Source organism: Cydia pomonella, chromosome 13 (genome assembly GCF_033807575.1).
Source record: "Cydia pomonella isolate Wapato2018A chromosome 13, ilCydPomo1, whole genome shotgun sequence".
Taxonomy (NCBI): Eukaryota; Metazoa; Arthropoda; class Insecta; order Lepidoptera; family Tortricidae; genus Cydia; species Cydia pomonella.
In genome coordinates this window covers 20275644-20292543 of record NC_084715.1, presented here as the reverse complement: position 1 = coordinate 20292543, position 16900 = coordinate 20275644, and the positions used below count along the sequence as shown (strand labels likewise).

Genomic DNA, 16900 nt, shown 5'->3' with positions numbered 1-16900 from the left:
TTCACCCCCCCGGAAAGGGGTGAAATCGGCTGAAAATAATGTAATGGTTGTAACTAAGAAGAGAAAAAAGGTGTACTCGGTGCAATTTGGCGTACGTTTTACAACACTTATATCTAAATTCGCACGTGTTATTTATGTTAATTTAAGCTACGGAACAGGTAAAAAAAAAACAACATACAAAAAAATCTATTTTGGCCATTGCGGGTCTGGGGAAAGTAATGTACTCGGTGCAAATTGAGTAAATAATTAGAAAAAATATCTAAATCCAATGTCAAATTCGCACCAGGGTGCGACACCCGGAAAGTAGTTTTTCATGTTTTACTGTCGTTGTACTTCGGGGGAAATTTTAATACTATTGGAAATTGATGCAATCATATTCATTTGATTTTGTTTACATTCGCACCACATAAAAAATTGGCATTTTTATACGGAACATGCAGTTTTGTAATCAAGTACCAAAAACGTAGAGCAATAAATACACAGAAGCGACAAGCGCGTGATTAGTGGCAAGAGAAGGAACGCGCGTAGATGCACCGACGAAGCACGGCTCTTGAGGCACGAGTAGTGGCATGTACCTACTGCAAAAATAGTATGATTTTTTTTTCTTTTTATACTACGTCGGTGGCAAACAAGCATACGGCCCGCCTGATGGTAAGCAGTATTCGTAGCCTATGTACGCCTGCAACTCCAGAGGAGTTACATGCGCGTTGCCGACCCTAACCCCCTCCCGCCCCTCGTTGAGCTCTGGCAACCTTACTCACCGGCAGGAACACAACACTATGAGTAGGGTCTAGTGTTATTTGGCTGCGATTTTCTGTAAGGTGGAGGTACTTCCCCAGTTGGGCTCTGCTCTAGATCTGGAATGACATCCGCTGTGCTGTGCCCTACCACACAGAGCGAGATGACATTCACAATGCCCATACCTCTCGTAAAAGGTTTCTGAGTATGCAGACAGACAGTCAACAAATTAAATACAGGTACGCTCAATGTTTGTTAAATTCGAAAAATCGCGTTTTTCCATATACTTATGAAAACGTTAGACTACTTAGTTCACTCAATGATTGTTTAAAACAATAGTTCCGTTTTAATGCCAGAAGAAAGATTTGTGCTCGTTGCCCGTCAAAAGTGTCAAACAAACTGTCTCGGAACAACCGCTGCCCGTAGGGTTTGAAATTCGGATATCCGGATATCCGTCAACTATAAGATCCGGATCTAGCGGGTCATAAGATCCGGATATTACGGACCCGTTAAATATGGTTATTGACCTATAACCGAAACAATTTTCTAATGAAATTTATGAATAATTTAAAGGAGAGAAAATTGGTATTTTAATCAACCACTAGAATATCTCCAAATGAATAGGGCTAAGATGGTCGGCTCTTTATCATTTGTCATGAAGGGCATAGTGACAAGTGATAAAAATAGAACCATGCTGCCACCGCAGATCGAAAAGAAAAGACCTACCTAAAGTAATCGGGAAGAGGAGATAGATGTTCGAATCCAAAATGCCCTAAGATGCTCAGCAGCACTTCACCGAGTTCTAGTATCCAAGCTGATCAGTAGACTGTCCATGATTCAAGTCTATAAGACAATAATTAGATTTTGATGAATGGCATCGGTAAGTATTACACTTGGACTCTGAATCAGAAAAAAAAGAACAAGTTCTTAGTTAAGAAGACGAAATTCTGGCGGAATATTCTGGGACCTATCAGAGATGAAGATAGAGAAGATGAAAGCGTAGGAAAAATAGGGAGCTAGAGTAGCTAGTTGCGGCACCCAATATAATTAGCGAGATTATAGCCGCACGACTTCGCAGACTTGGTCACTTGGAGTGGACGGGAGAGAATCGGGCTGTGAGAAGATAGGAGCGATGTAGCCCTAAAACGCCCTCGGAGTATCCAACTAGCGTGGAGTGGTGCAGAATAGGGCAGAGTGACGTTGTACTTGTGTCAAAGGCCAAGATTCTTTTTGGGTCACTGATCCAGTGAAGTAAGTAAGTATTGCTTTCATAGTTAGTATTTCATGACGAATGAACACGAGGTGAGGCATTGGATGTATTTCCAACTATGCACCAGCTAATCCAGATATAAACCTTCCTTATTAAGTACGGTTTTAGAGATAACATTATGTTAGCTATTATAATAATCAAGTAATCATTTAAAATTGCTTGGGATAATATCATTGTATTAAAACATAGTTAAAAACGTTATTTCTGTGTTATCTAAATCCGTTTATTCGGATATTTATTTTGGTGGATATTCGAATAATTAGAATATCACAATATTCTAATTGCAAACCCTACATAATATAGTAGTGACACCCAGTAGTGACACAAATAGGTAATGTAAATACTGCGAGGAGGATCTTGTTTAGGAAATAATCGGACAGACAGACGGACATGACGAATCTATAAGGGTTCCGTTTTTTGCCATTTGGCTACGGAACCCTAAAAAAAGAGCGATCGAGTATATTCCTTCAACAGGATGCTCTCTTACAGCATATAAAAAGGGCTTAACAGACCTACATTGGGACCAATTTACCTGAATAGCGACCCACAAATGCTAGATTCTTGCAACTAGGCTTGGCGAAAGAAAAATGATGGACCAGCGTACACCTCTTTGTAGAAAACCCTTCCTGATGCTAGTCTCAGCTGCAAGGAGCTATTGTCTTGCAAGTGCAAAGAACGCTGTACAGGGTGTGGGTGAGTAAAACACGGATTTAAATACACTATGCTTTGCGCATGCGAAGGTGCATGCTCTGGGACAAAATATCACGTGAAAAAAAAAATTTTTGTTAATTAGTGTGTAACTTTAATTAGCTAGATCCGGAGTAAATTACAATGAAACGATCTCAGTATTCTTAATTTTGATAATAATACTTTTATCGAAAATATTACTTTACTATAAATATCGTTCAGCAAGTTACCTTTACTTAAACATCATTTGCCTTGCAAATTGTATTGAAACAACCATCCGACTCTTGGTGGTGTCATCCGGTATGGAACAAAAATAGTGTTATTTGCTTGTTTATAAACCGATTTTCAAAATTTTAATGGGATTTAATAGCTTACTAATGTAGCATTCATATCTTGATACAATGTTTTCCTGTAAAGTTACTAGTAAAGTTGATGAAAACAAAAAACGGTTTTTTTTCGGGAAAATTTAAATAAAACTTAAAATTTCTCGCAAACTATGGTACTTACAAGGTCAAATGTATAAATGATATTGTAGCGCATTTAATTTTGCTTTTTATGACACCCCACACAAGCTTACATGTGATATACTTTCTGTGGTATACGCAATATTCTGAACACGGCACCGGCCATTTTGATGACGTCATAACTGGTGACTTAACCACGTTAGAAACTGTCTCCCGATGGTTTTTTTGTCAAAATAACATGCTTAACAACATACTAAAATATGGTGCTGGTTTCATTAAAGGCACCTTTTGGGCCCTATATGACCCTAAGGGAAGCGCCTTCATACCTACTCGTATAACATTTTTTTATACAATCAAACACATTTGAATAAGTAGTCGATAAAGCGGTCAAACACCGATAGATTATTAATATGTTGTAACATGACATCACTATTTATGATCTCACATAGACAATTTACGCACAAACTTGCATTTAATTTTTGGTCGCACTTTTGAAGTTTGACAGTCGTTCTTGATATCCTATTTCTATGTATCCGGATCCGAAAAATTGTCGGATATTGCAAACCCTAGCTGCGCGCTGCGCTATCTCCCCGCCCCGCGCGCCCCGCGCCGTGTGCGGCAACCACCTTCGCTTGCAGTTCGTTGCGATTAATTCTATTTACTTTTTGACAAACTTCCGGTAAAAAAAATCTATTTTTTATTTAGTGCAAATGTAGTGTCTTTAGATAAGTACCGTTTTAAAAAATTTCACGCCTCTCTTAATTTCCCCCGAAGCACAATGAAAAAAATAATTAAAAATACATGTTCCATAATTTGCCCAGGCGTGCAAAGTTAACTGAATGTTTATAATGCTTTAAAAAGCTTAACTTGAGATTGCACCAACCGACTGACTTATCCTCGAGCCGCAAACGAAAAAAAAAATTTTTTTAGGGTATCATACATTGCACATCTTTTTAATTAAGATATACTATGCACCAAGGTGTTCTCTATACACTACTTAGCTTGAACCCAATAGCTTTTAATTTACTTCAAAATTACGGCACTTTATAGTTTATACCTAATATTTAACGGTCTTCCGTACATAATAGAAACGGTGCAACTCGGGGGAAATAATCTAGTTGCGCCATCTAACGAATCCAAAAAAAGCACGACTACACGACTTACTTCCATACTTTTCGTTAACTTGACTATACTATTAAAGAACCAAATAAAATTCATAAATAACATACAAGCTCTTCAATAATCCAGACACTAACGGAAAGTCATACTCGTTTCTCTTTTCTGTCTTGTACCTAAAATGACACATGCACCTCAAAGCTAAATAATATAGCAGCAACACTTTTAAGAAAATGTACGCCATGTTCTGGCAAAGCATTATGCATTATTTTTTACTGCACCGTTCAGTTCTACTCCCCTGTTTATTGCAAAATAGAATACATTTTTACTATTTTCTAATACATTTTCCACTCCAATTTGACCATTTTATAATAGAATTCCTGATGCGACGGAAATAGTTATTCCATTACGATATTGAATGATTTTGTGATGAATTTTGCAAACCACATATACGTTACGATATGCGACTAGTATTTTACATAGGTACTATTATAGTATGTAATTTTAATTAATACATATTTTAAACATACAGATTTGAAAGCGATATTTTTTGTTAAGTCAATTGACAGTTGATTTCATTATAAAAAATAATTAGTCTTCTTGAGCCAACTGGCATTATCAGGGATGATGGCAAGAGGCCTGATGGGGTGTCCTTGGTTCCTTGGAGCTTGGGACGGATTTTAGTGTGGGATGCTACCTGCGTAGACACACTGGCACCGTCCCACCTCCAACGGAATAATGTAAAAGCGGGCGCAGCGGCGGAAAGCGCCGAAATTTTGAAACGTAATAAATATAAGAGCCTCGGTAGAGAATACCATTTTGTACCATTTGGCGTTGAAACTCTAGGTCCATGGGGTCCCAGCGCGCACAAGTTTTTTGGAGAAATCGCGAAACGTCTGGTTGACGTAACTGGTGACCGAAGAGCCGGCGGCTTCCTCGCACAACGTATCAGTATTGCGATACGAGGAAATGCCGCCAGCATCCTTGTTACAATGCCTCAAGGGCCTATTTTAGATATAAGCTAGTTATAGTAATCATCTGTATATATCCATTATGTATATTGTTATTGTCAATAAATATTTTTTATTAGTCTGCTGTGCTGTCTGTAAGTGACATCAATTTATTATAACTTAATAAAAAAAAATTTACGTGTACAAGCGTTATTACAAATTCTAAAATAAAAGGAAAATTTCACCACTTTGGACTATTATTTGGTGATATTTTTCTTTAGTTTCCAAAATAATAAAATATGTGTAAAAAATTATCAAGGAATCCAAGCACTCCCACACGCCGAAAACCGAACTACCAAAATCGCGAGCGCATAGGTCAAGCGCACTGCAGCCGTCTCGCTCGCACCCGTGCGTTAGAGCGAGATAGCAGCATGGCTCTCTATAACGCAAAAATGCAGTTTGAACCGCCTTACAAAGTAATGAGATTCTCGAGTTCTTTGGCTTCTGTAACGTATTTTAAATACATTCTCTATCTACTAAGTAGAGAATCAACCCTTTATTCGTAAAACATTACAAGCCTCAATTAGTTATTTTATATTTTATCCCTTTCTTAAGAGGAAAATCACCCGAGGCAGAGGAAGGCCAAAAACGAGATGGCGAGACGACCTGGACTCATCTCGTGGCGACTGGCGGGAGCATGCACAAACCCGTGACGAGTGGCGGAAAACAGGGGAGGCCTTTGCCCAGCAGTGGGACACAATGTAGGCTATTTAAAACAAAAAAGAAAAAAAAAAAAGAGGACAATATACTACGTGATCCATACAAAAAGATAAAACGTTTTTCAACTTCAAAATATTTCCCTTTCTCCATTATTTTTTAGTATGTTATTCGCACAATGAAAAACTTGGTTTATTAGTTTTCCTTTTAAAAAAAAAGCGCATCCTATTAACCTATAATATATGCTGAAGCGATTGACATCAAAATCAAAGTGATTTGTTAAGATCTTATTAGTGTAAAACGTTATCTCCCGAAATGGAATTTCGTAGAAAAAATAGCGTTATTTCGCTAGGATCGCAAAGCTATTCTTCCCTCTTAAGTCAAAATAGCAGACACAATTTATAGCTTAAGTTAATGCTTTCTGGCCCATGTTTTTATATCTTTGTGATTTTATTTTTTTGTCCGATTTTGATAAAAATAGGTAAGTTTGAAATGCTCCATAATCTTGTTGGAATAAATACGAAATCCGATTTTGGAAAAAGTAATGTATGAAAGTTCTCATTGAGTTACGGAAAATTCCATACGTTTTAACTCAGTGGAAGATTTTGTAGGGCATAAGGTATTGCGATTATGTTGTACAGAATGAGGAACTCTATCCACCATATCAAAATATGAAAAAAAAAATAGTTTATGTGTATTAGGACTCTAATTCTTTCAATAACAATTTTAGTTATAAACGCACCGCCTACAATATTTTCTGCTTTGCCCTAAGGTTGACTAGTTGAGAATGCCTCATGGCATTAAGTTCGCCTTTTGTAGATTTTTTCTTTCGTACAATAAAGTTTAAATAAAAAAAAAAAATCGGACAGACAGACGGACATGACGAATCTATAAGGGTTCCGTTTTTTGCCATTTGGCTACGGAACCCTAAAAACGACACAAAAAATTACCCTTCTAAGCCTCGAAAGTTTAGTTTAAGCATATAATCGTAAAATATGTATATTAAATAATAAACAGTAATTAGTAAGGTTGACTGGAAAATACTGTTTTATGCGTTAAGTGTCCCCAGCAAGCTTGGTTCTCCATACAAACTTAGAAACTTTGTATTTACAATAGGATAAGGTATAGGTAGACCGCTTAAATGAGTCTTCGCCCGCGCGGTACAGGGGCGCGGGGGTAAGACGACAAAGGGGATCGAGAGAGATGCGGGCGGCAGGCGCATTTTTGCCGTAGCTCAGTTTGCTAGCCACGCGGTTAGCAGTCACTCGTGTTTATAAGTTCCGGGCGCTTGGTGAAATATACACATGAGATTACATTCTCAAGATGCCTCGACTTATCTTTGGACAGAAACTTAATAGTAAAACCAAGCAAATGGCTTTTAATGTGTACACATATTTTAGAAAAAAGAAATTGGACCCGAATTCTGTTGAGTATCAACAAGATATTCCTTTGAACAAAACTGTAGCAGAAGTTACTGAACTATCAGAAAAATCTGTATCTAGAATTGTACAACAAGGAAAGTTATTGAAAGACAACGAAAGATTTCAATCACCGAGAAAACAAAAACAGGTTCGAAAAAAAAGAATAGAAGTGGACGATTTCACCAGAGGAGTGATAAGAAGAAAAGTGACACAGTTTTACACAATTTATAAAAAAGTTCCAACTCTGAAAGCTTTAAGTGCCGTACTCAGAGAAGAAAATATATTACACTGCGGCAGGGAATATTTAAGGCTATTATTACACGATCTAGGGTTTAAATTTAAGAGATGCCAATCTAAAAGGGTACTTCTTATCGAACAGCCAAATATAACATCATGGAGGTGGAAATACCTAAATACTATTAAAAAGTATCGTAGAGAAGGAAGAACTATTTTATATCTTGACGAAACTTATGTAAATGCGTCTCATAACGTTTCAAAATGTTGGCAATCAAAGGATGAACGTGGCGTATTATCTCATATCGGTAAAGGTCCACGTTTGATTATCGTACATTGTGGAGGTCAAACTGGATTTGTAAACGGAGCACTTTTGATGTTCAAATCCAAATGTAAAACTGGTGATTATCACAACGATATGAACTTCGAAAACTTCAGTAAATGGACAAATGAAAAGCTCTTGCCTAATATACCTCCAAATTCTGTCATAATAATGGATAACGCAGCATACCATTCGGTTCGCGAAGATAAAAAGCCAACTATGGCGTCTACCAAGGCATCTATGCAAGCTTGGTTACGACGACATAACGTATCATTTGACGATAAACTTAGAAAATGTGACTTATTACAACTAATTAAAAGAGAGTTCACAGAAGATATTTACAAAATTGACGAGTTATTAAAGAAAAACGGACATGAAGTGTTGCGTTTGCCTCCATACCACCCAGACCTAAACCCAATTGAGTTGGTGTGGGGGGATATTAAGGGACAATTAGCACAAAAGAATATCGAACCTAATTTGGACCAAAAGAAAATTACACTAGAGGGATTATTTGCTGAATATTCCGCAGAGAAGTGGGAGCAATGTGTCAATCATGTAATTAAAATCGAGGACGAATACTGTAATCATGACAGAATTCTAGATGATGTTGTTGATCAATTGATTATAAATCTGCAGGACGATTCTGATGATGACGATAACTCCGAAAGTGAAGAATCAAGTTCAAGTGATATTGATATGGACATAAGTGATTGATTTATAATTTATAAATCACTTTCGAGTCGTCATCATCAGTATCGTACTTACATATTATTATAAATTATTATATTCATAATTTGCATTGAATAAAAGTACAAAAGTTAATAAAGTTTGTTGTTTTATAAACTTTCAATAAAATTAACGTCATATTCTTTCCCATTAAAAAAACACCAACTATTAACCGCTATAACGTCACATATCTCAAAACCTGTCCAGTGCGCATTTCACCTCTTGTGTATCACACTAGGCGCGCCTGCCGCCCGCTCCTCTCTCGATCCCCTTTGTCGCCTTACCCCCGCGCCTCTGTACCGCGCGGGCGAAGACTCATTTAAACGGTCTACCTATATATCTATGCCTGTAATTAGTTTATGTAGCTTAAAAAGTAAAGTCGTAAAATAAAAACTAGAAGATTTTTATTAAGGGTGGCACCCCTACAGTCCCTACACCAAAAGTAGGGATTTTTTTTTGTACGTTCAACCCTATAGTGTGAGATGTCGTTTGATAGATCTTTCAAAACGAATACAGGTCTTAAACATTTTTTTTTTTTAATAATCGTAGTTTTTTCTAAAATAATCGCTCTGATAAATACTCGTATAAATAAAATAAAAACACATTCAAGGAAAGCTTTAGCGAATCTGATCGGTGTAGCCGTTTTTGAGTTTTTGGGAAAAGTTTGTATTGAAGGACGGGTAACTACGGAACCCTACACTGAGCATGGCCCGACATGCTCTTGGCCGGTTTTTTTTTTTATATTCGGACTAAGCTTGCTTAATGAGTGCTTGATAAATGCTAAAAAAAAAGTTATGATAACAATTACGAATAAACATCGTTTTGTTAAATCGTCAATTTTTTGCTTCGTTAACTTAAACACCATTTAACAACTAAAGTATTGATCGTAGAGTAAAAAATTTATAATAAAACTTTTGTCCGAAGTAATTATAATGTACATGTACAGATATTCAAGATATGAGTAAAACTGAAAAAAAGGCACCTTCAACCCCCCCTTCACCCTCAGCACAACCCCACCCTCGAGGACTTTTAGTATGTTTATCTGCAGACCACAAGGTATTTTCAAAACTATTAATTTTCTTGAGCTATTATTCGTTTTTACATTTTCATTCTGCAATAAAAATATTTACTTTTTTTACTTACATTATTTTCCCCAGAGATAACTAATTCATTTTCTCTCTATTTCCACACTTAAATATCTCTCTTGTCATGAAATTTGATAAGGTTGTAACTTTAGAACATTTGTGTAGTTTATATTTTCTTTTTAAATTAGCCTGGGACTGTTTCTAACACCATCGTCCATAGACGACCTCCCATAGACTCCGCTTCATAAAACATTTAATATGTTCACGTCAAAATAAATGATCGTCCCTACGACAGTCCATTTTTATAGGCTACGGAGACTGCTTACCATCAGGCGGTATGCTTGTTTGCCACCGACGTAGTATAAAAAATATGGAGTACAGTATAATCTCACTAATCCGGCACTAATGCTGATAATGATTACTTGAAAATTCAGATTACTGGAAATTGGAGTACATCTGCTTATTACTGTGTTTTTAGTGTGTACAAGCAACAGACTATACTAATACAATAAATTCAAATACATTTGTACTGTTATCTAGATTTTACGCATTTATAAGAATATTCTAAAGTGATAATGTGGCGCACATAGTAAATTTGGACATATAATGATCACTTGCATCTTTATTTTAGTGCCAGATTATTCTGTGTACCCGACCATAGATAAATAAGAAGTAATAGAGTGCTCACTCCATACATCAGTTTTGGTACCAAAATGCTTATTATTTCCGCAGTCGACATCTAGCATCGAGTAGCGGAACTCTCAGTAATGCTACTCGACAATAGATATCGCGGCAAACAAAAAGTCTAATGCTCAACGATTTTCCGATAATATTATAACTAGAGTAACCGGAACTCTATTTTCAACTCCTACGCTTACTCAGGTTATAATATTAGCGGAAAATCGTTGAGCATTAGACTTTTTGTTTGCCGCGATATCTATTTTCGAATAGCAGTACTGAAAGTTCCGCTACTCGATGCTAGATGTCGCCTGCGGAAATAATAAGCATTTTGGTACCAAAACTGATGTATGGAGTGAGCACTCTATTACTTCTTATATATCTATGACCCGACCATCAAAGTGCCGGATTATGGGGATCACTGTATATAGTTTAAATGGTAGTATATCTACTTGTGAATAACACAAAATATGTTTATATAAAGTAATGTAACTTGTTCTTAGATTATTTTTCATACTGTTCATTTCCAAAGAGGGGAATGGGGACTACATTTATATAGAGATTAAATACTCATTTCACAAGCCAAGTCGTTCTCCAAGTCTTCCTCAATTGCTCAAAGGTTAACTGGAAGAGATCCCTGAAAGCGATAAGTGCGCCTTTGTACAAATGATGTGTGTTCTTTCCAGTTTTAATTTTCTTTTTGTACAATAAAGTGTTTTACTACTTACTAATACTACTTATTTTACAGGATTTGCGGTACACGTCTAATTATTGGAGCCACGTCCAGTCTAGTGGCAAGTGATCTGCAGTATCTAAAAACTCCGTCCCTTAGTGACGACCGCGTTTGAATAAGTAACAAAATACTGCGGTGTTTGATACAACAGGCAGGTGGAAACATACGGCTCAAAATGGTGGATAAAAACGCTCTATACTTACCCGCATCACTAAATAAATACGAATGTGTTATGGTATACTACGAAACAGGTTTAGTTTGCTATTTAAAGAACCATGTTTCATTCTGTCTCATCCTGTAATGGAGTCTTATTAGTAGCTAGTGGTTTGTATCTAACAACTCCGTCCCTCAGTAACGACCGCGTTTGAATAAGTAACAAAATACTGCGGTGCTCGAAACAACAGGCAGGTGGAAACATACGAATCAAAATGGTGAATAAAAACGCTCTATACTTACCCGCATCACTAAATAAATACAAAGTTGTTATTGTATACGACATAGGTTTAAATTGCATTGGTTTAAAAACAATACTCTTAGATAATATTATCGATACATAGTACTTATATTTCTTAGATATATAGATAACTAAATAGTTGTGTAAGTTTTGATACCTACAAGTAAGCATTGTAAATTAATCATTTCACTCAGTACTCACCTACTAAAATAAGTTTGTATAATGTATGAGTAGGTATGACATAACATTGTTAGCCTTATTTTGGAGCGCACTATTCGCCAACAAACTGTCCACAGTTTGGCGAAAAAATATGTAGTTTTCTCTTGAAATAAATAAACAACTAAATAAAAAGAATTAAGAACCATGTTTCATTCTGTCTAGTCCTGGAATGGAGTCTGTCCCTCAGTAACGACCGCGTTTGAATAAGTAACAAAACACTGCGGTGCTTGAAACAACAGGCAGGTGGAAACATACGGGACAAAATGGTGAACAGAAACGCTCTATAATATTAACCGCATACAAAACGAATTATTATATACTGAAGAGGTTAAAAAAGAAACATTGAAAAATTCACCGCCTGTTTAAAAAATAGTTTATCCAATACTGATTCTAAAATAGTACAAAACATGCTATGTAAATTTTTTTATAAATAAATATATAGCATATAATACTAAAAAAAAGATCGATAATCTTGACAACCACGAAATTTTTACTAAACGATTTTCTCGACCAGCCTAAGGTGTCCTGTTGGTGGTCAGAAGGTCCATTATTTACTGGACAGCCTGTATATTGTGACTGTAAGTTTCTTTTACTTAAGAGCAATTCCTAGCTGAGTAACTTTTCAAATCTCGAATTTTTGAAGCTATGTTTCTTTCGCGCTGCGGTGGGCGGGAGCCGGGGCTATCTAAGTGTGAGTGCGCGCACACAGACGCGAGACTCGTGCGCTCGCTCATTGCGCGCCGTTCCGTCGACATCGCCCGCGAGCCGGACGGAATTTATTCTTTAGTAACAACCATGTTATATCAATCAATATATAAAAAATGAAATTTTTCCCTTATCAGACAAATTTATGTAAAGCCTGACCAGTAATATATGATCACGCGCCATACTGTGGAATTTCATTGGAACTAAATTTTTCATACTAAACTGAACTGTCGCCCTATACAAGAGAATAACAGCGCCCTCTTGACAATGATCATATATTTCTGGTCGGGCTTTACTTAGGTATTACCAAAATCTTTGAAAAAATAGTTGTAGTAACTACAATTAATTTACTACTATCTTTAGACACGTGATTTTAACTTCTGGCGTCAACATTTGACTTTGATCCTTATTCTCTCAACACTGATATGTGTTGAATACCAAAAAGTGGCGCCATCTTACCGGGCATACGCTAAAGGTTGTGGCGTCATCGCTAGAAACAACGCCGCCATAACTTTGGCGTTCGATCTATTAGATGGCGCCTCTTTTTGATATTTAACAAATTTAACACATATCAGTGAAAAAATAAGGATCAAAGTCAAATGGCGTTCTAAAAGTTTTAATCATGTGTCTAAAGATGGCAATAAATTTACTGTGGCTACAAATATTTCTTTGAAAGTCCACCTCTATTTCAAATTCTCTTTGCTACGAAACACGCATCAATCCTCGACGGACCCGCTATAAGCTGAAGCCGGTGTGTACCCCGAGAATTATTCATAGTCACGCAACTACGCGCGTGATTCGGGTGCGGTTAAATTTTCACCCCGAGCCGAGATTGTGCCATCTAATCGCACATCAGCGTGTACACGCAGCTTTGTACGATTTTGTATGCTTAATGGTTATTATTATCAGGTACACGGTTAAATTTTCACCCCGAGCCGAGATTGTATGGAAGGTCGATAATTCGTGCATTAATTTTTCAAAGTTACTGCTAAAAAGCTGGCATTCTGAGTTTATGATGGGCGTATTAAATGAGTCTATTTTCTAAAAAAAACCCTGACTAGTAACTATTTAAATTTAGCAAAATCATTTAACACGTAAATATAACAATGTAACCAAGCTTATATCAGCGAATATTGATTTTATTTCAATTAATCTCATTTTAAATTTAAATGATATAATCGGTCGGGAGTCGACGGCCTAGGTGCCACTCCAAGGTTAAACCGTTAAACCGTTAACCTAGTTTCAAATTTTACTGGTAACCATGGTAACTGTAGGTTTAACCGGTTAACCCAGGTTTAGTAGGATGGTGCAAGTGGCGCTTAGAGAATAACCTTGGAGTGGTACAGTCAGCGTCAAATACTTCGTAGCAGTCAAAGTGGCCAAACGGTACACCATATATTTAGTATGAACGTACGAACTATTTGGCTACTTTGGTTGCTACAAAGTATTTGACGCTGACTGTACCTAGGCCGTCGACTCCCGACCGATTATATCATTTAAATTTAAAATTAGATTAATTGAAATAAAATCAATATTCCATAACTCTAAAATGACGTATTTGCCACTTGAAGAGATAATAATAAAAAATCAAAAACTTTTAAGAACTATTTTTATTAATGTTAAAGATGTATGGACTTTTTACAAGCTTTTTATTAACTTGCAATGTACCTATGTATGTACGGGTCAAATCTTGTAAATTAAATTTGACCAACATCCCGGCTTCCGATGAAGCTGAAAATTTGGATACATATGTAAGTCGGACGACAATGAAATATTATGGTACCATCGAGCTGATCTGATGATGGAGACAGGAGGTCGCCATATAGGAACTCTGTGATAAAACAACGCAATCTGTGCTTGGGGTTTTCAGAATTGGCTCGATGAGTAATAATTGTCTGTAAAGAAAGTACAGTCAGCGATAAAAGATTGTACCAAAAATGGTATTTTTGCCAAAACCTTATTTAAGATTCCGTTTTTAAACCATTATTTTACATATTGTAGGTAAACAATATACATATTTATACTTGGGTTACGCCATATATCGCAAAGCTTTTGAGCTCCGTTAAAATATGGCGCTTAATGCCAACTTGTTTGTTTATGGCCGAGTGCAGAGAATGTGTGGGGAAATGTTTTCGTATGATCCTTTCTAACGTAAAGTTTGCATCTTATTACCTAAGAGCGTTTTCACATTGTCCGATACGGTATCGGTTGTCAGATGTTTTTTGAAGAAAAACAGCTTCTAAGAAATGCCCTATGGTATCAAGTATCATGTCCTTTTATAGTTGCATCAACCATTGCTATAGTACTAGAGTCGGCATTTCTAACAAAATGTTTCTAGATTTTCTTTTTTTAAAGCGAAACCTATAAACCTAGAATATAGTATGCTGAAGCGATCGACATGAAAATCAAAGTGATTTGTTAACAGTTAGCGGAAACTGTTTTCTGCCGAAATGGAAATTTCGTAGAAAAAAGTACCATTATTTCGTTAAGATCGCATAGCTATTCTTCCCTCTAAGTGCACGCGATTAAGACCCGTTTCAGTTTTTAAATATTTGCCTTTTTACACTATGGTTCTTTTCTTAAGCGTGGCTAAACGCGGGATTCCGCCAGTGTGCGGCACAAGTATATTCAGTACAATAACATAGGTATGGGGGGTTATTGGTCGATGAATTGATCAAACTATACGTGGTTAACGGCTCCACTATACGTGTACAAACACATTGTATTGTTGTTGTTTTACACTTTAAAAATATTAAATTTAAAACTTTTTATTATTATAGAAACACAATGAATTATATGTTTATCTAACTAAGAAATAATCTTCTATTTTAAAGACTAAAACAAGGATAATGGGGACGCAAACCCTATTTAAGTTATTGAATTTTTATATTGCATTTCTTTCACAAGTATCACAACCTTTCATAATGAAAAGGCCTTTTTCAAAGTCTTGTTCAACACCAACTCACTCAAAGCGTCAGTTTTCGACGCCCAAAACGACTACGAAAGCCTGTCCCCGCGCTAAAGCAAAAAGGCGCAGCTTCGTAATTGCGCAGACAAATATGGCAGGCGCTTTGTTTTCGCTAACGAACTGCCCTAACAGCGTTGCATTTGGGCTTGTGCACAAATCACGCGAGGTTTTTTTGGTTATTTTTTGACCCCAACTTGGTGATATTTGGTGAGGTTCTTGTCTACCCCCGTCCCCCGTCCCCCACATAACCTCAAGTATATTTTTTGTTTTTTTTTTTCATTCGACCTAATTTTAAGATATACAGTACTGAATATTGTAAATCTTGTTTATTTTTCTAATTGCGTTATGAACGTGATGTATACATATTTAATATACGCGCTCCAAAATGTTGTAACTATATGTTTAACGAAACCGAAAAGAAGTATCTACTCATGTGGTAGATATTTTTTCTTAGTTTCGTTCACTGTAGAAAATACAGGTGAAGTCTCTTTAAACAACAGCCCCCCCCCCCCCCCCCCCGTATCGAACCTCGCGTGATTTGTGCACAAGCCCTTACGAAACTATGATTGAGTGATGATTAGATGATTGAGCTCTTAAGTTGAACATTGGGTGGTATTTTTAATCACTGGAGTCTGCTAAAAACATTTTTTGCGAATTTAATAAAATTCAAACCAGTGGTGTTTTTACTGCGTTAACATTTTAAACTTGTAGAAGGTTTATTTACTCATACTCGTACTCATTTATTGATAGTATTCTTAAAATATTACATGGTAATATTCTGATATTATTAATTTTAACGTACTATTTCCGAACACAATTATTAGATTTTCACTTTACGTTACGTTGGTTTTATGCAAAAGGAAAAAGCTAGCAAAAAAAAATCTAGACAATACTATCAACACGACGACCGGTTTGGCCTAGTGGGTATGGGTAGTGACCCTGCCAACGAAGCTGATGGTCCCGGGTTCAAATCCTGGTAAGGGCATTTATTTGCGTGATGAGCATGGATATTTGTTCCTGAGTCATGGGTGTTTTCTATGTATTTAAGTATTTGTAAATATTTATATATTATATATATCGTTGTCTAAGTACCCTCAACACAAGCCTTATTGAGCTTACTGTGGGACTTAGTCAATTTGTGTAATAATGTCCTATAATATTTATTTATTATTATCAACTTTCTTTGCTACGATATGCTACGCCGCCGTAGCTACTTCAAACGGAAAGCAACCGGTAAATACTTAGTATAAAAATAACGGTAATTTACCGGTAAATATTATACAAGTTTTTACCGTTACATTACTTAACCGTAGCAAATGCAGTTGTAGACTGTATATATAATTTAATCGTAAAAACAAACAGAATATAAAATCATACAAAACAGAAAAACTTAGGTAAGAGAAAATGCCACTA

General features: G+C 36.3%; 3 protein-coding genes across 4 annotated transcripts in view; 2 read left to right on the top strand and 1 right to left on the bottom strand.

Moving 5' to 3' along the window:
- Positions 1–16900, bottom strand: part of LOC133524593 (uncharacterized) — a 157066-nt gene that overhangs the window by 52506 nt on the left and 87660 nt on the right. The gene's annotated exons all lie outside the window — the stretch shown is intronic.
- LOC133524605 (histone-lysine N-methyltransferase SETMAR-like) overlaps positions 1–16900 on the top strand; it is a 120417-nt gene that overhangs the window by 79295 nt on the left and 24222 nt on the right. The window lies entirely within an intron of this gene.
- Positions 7566–8663, top strand: LOC133524644 (uncharacterized). Its single transcript, XM_061860773.1, has one exon. The coding sequence runs from the start codon at positions 7974–7976 to the stop codon at positions 8631–8633; it is 660 nt and encodes a 219-aa protein (XP_061716757.1). The 5' UTR covers positions 7566–7973; the 3' UTR covers positions 8634–8663.

Excerpts from the sequence above, each read along its gene's own strand:
- LOC133524644 (XM_061860773.1), top strand. The coding sequence starts at position 7,974 with ATGTTCAAATCCAAATGTAAAACTGGTGATTATCACAACGATATGAAC.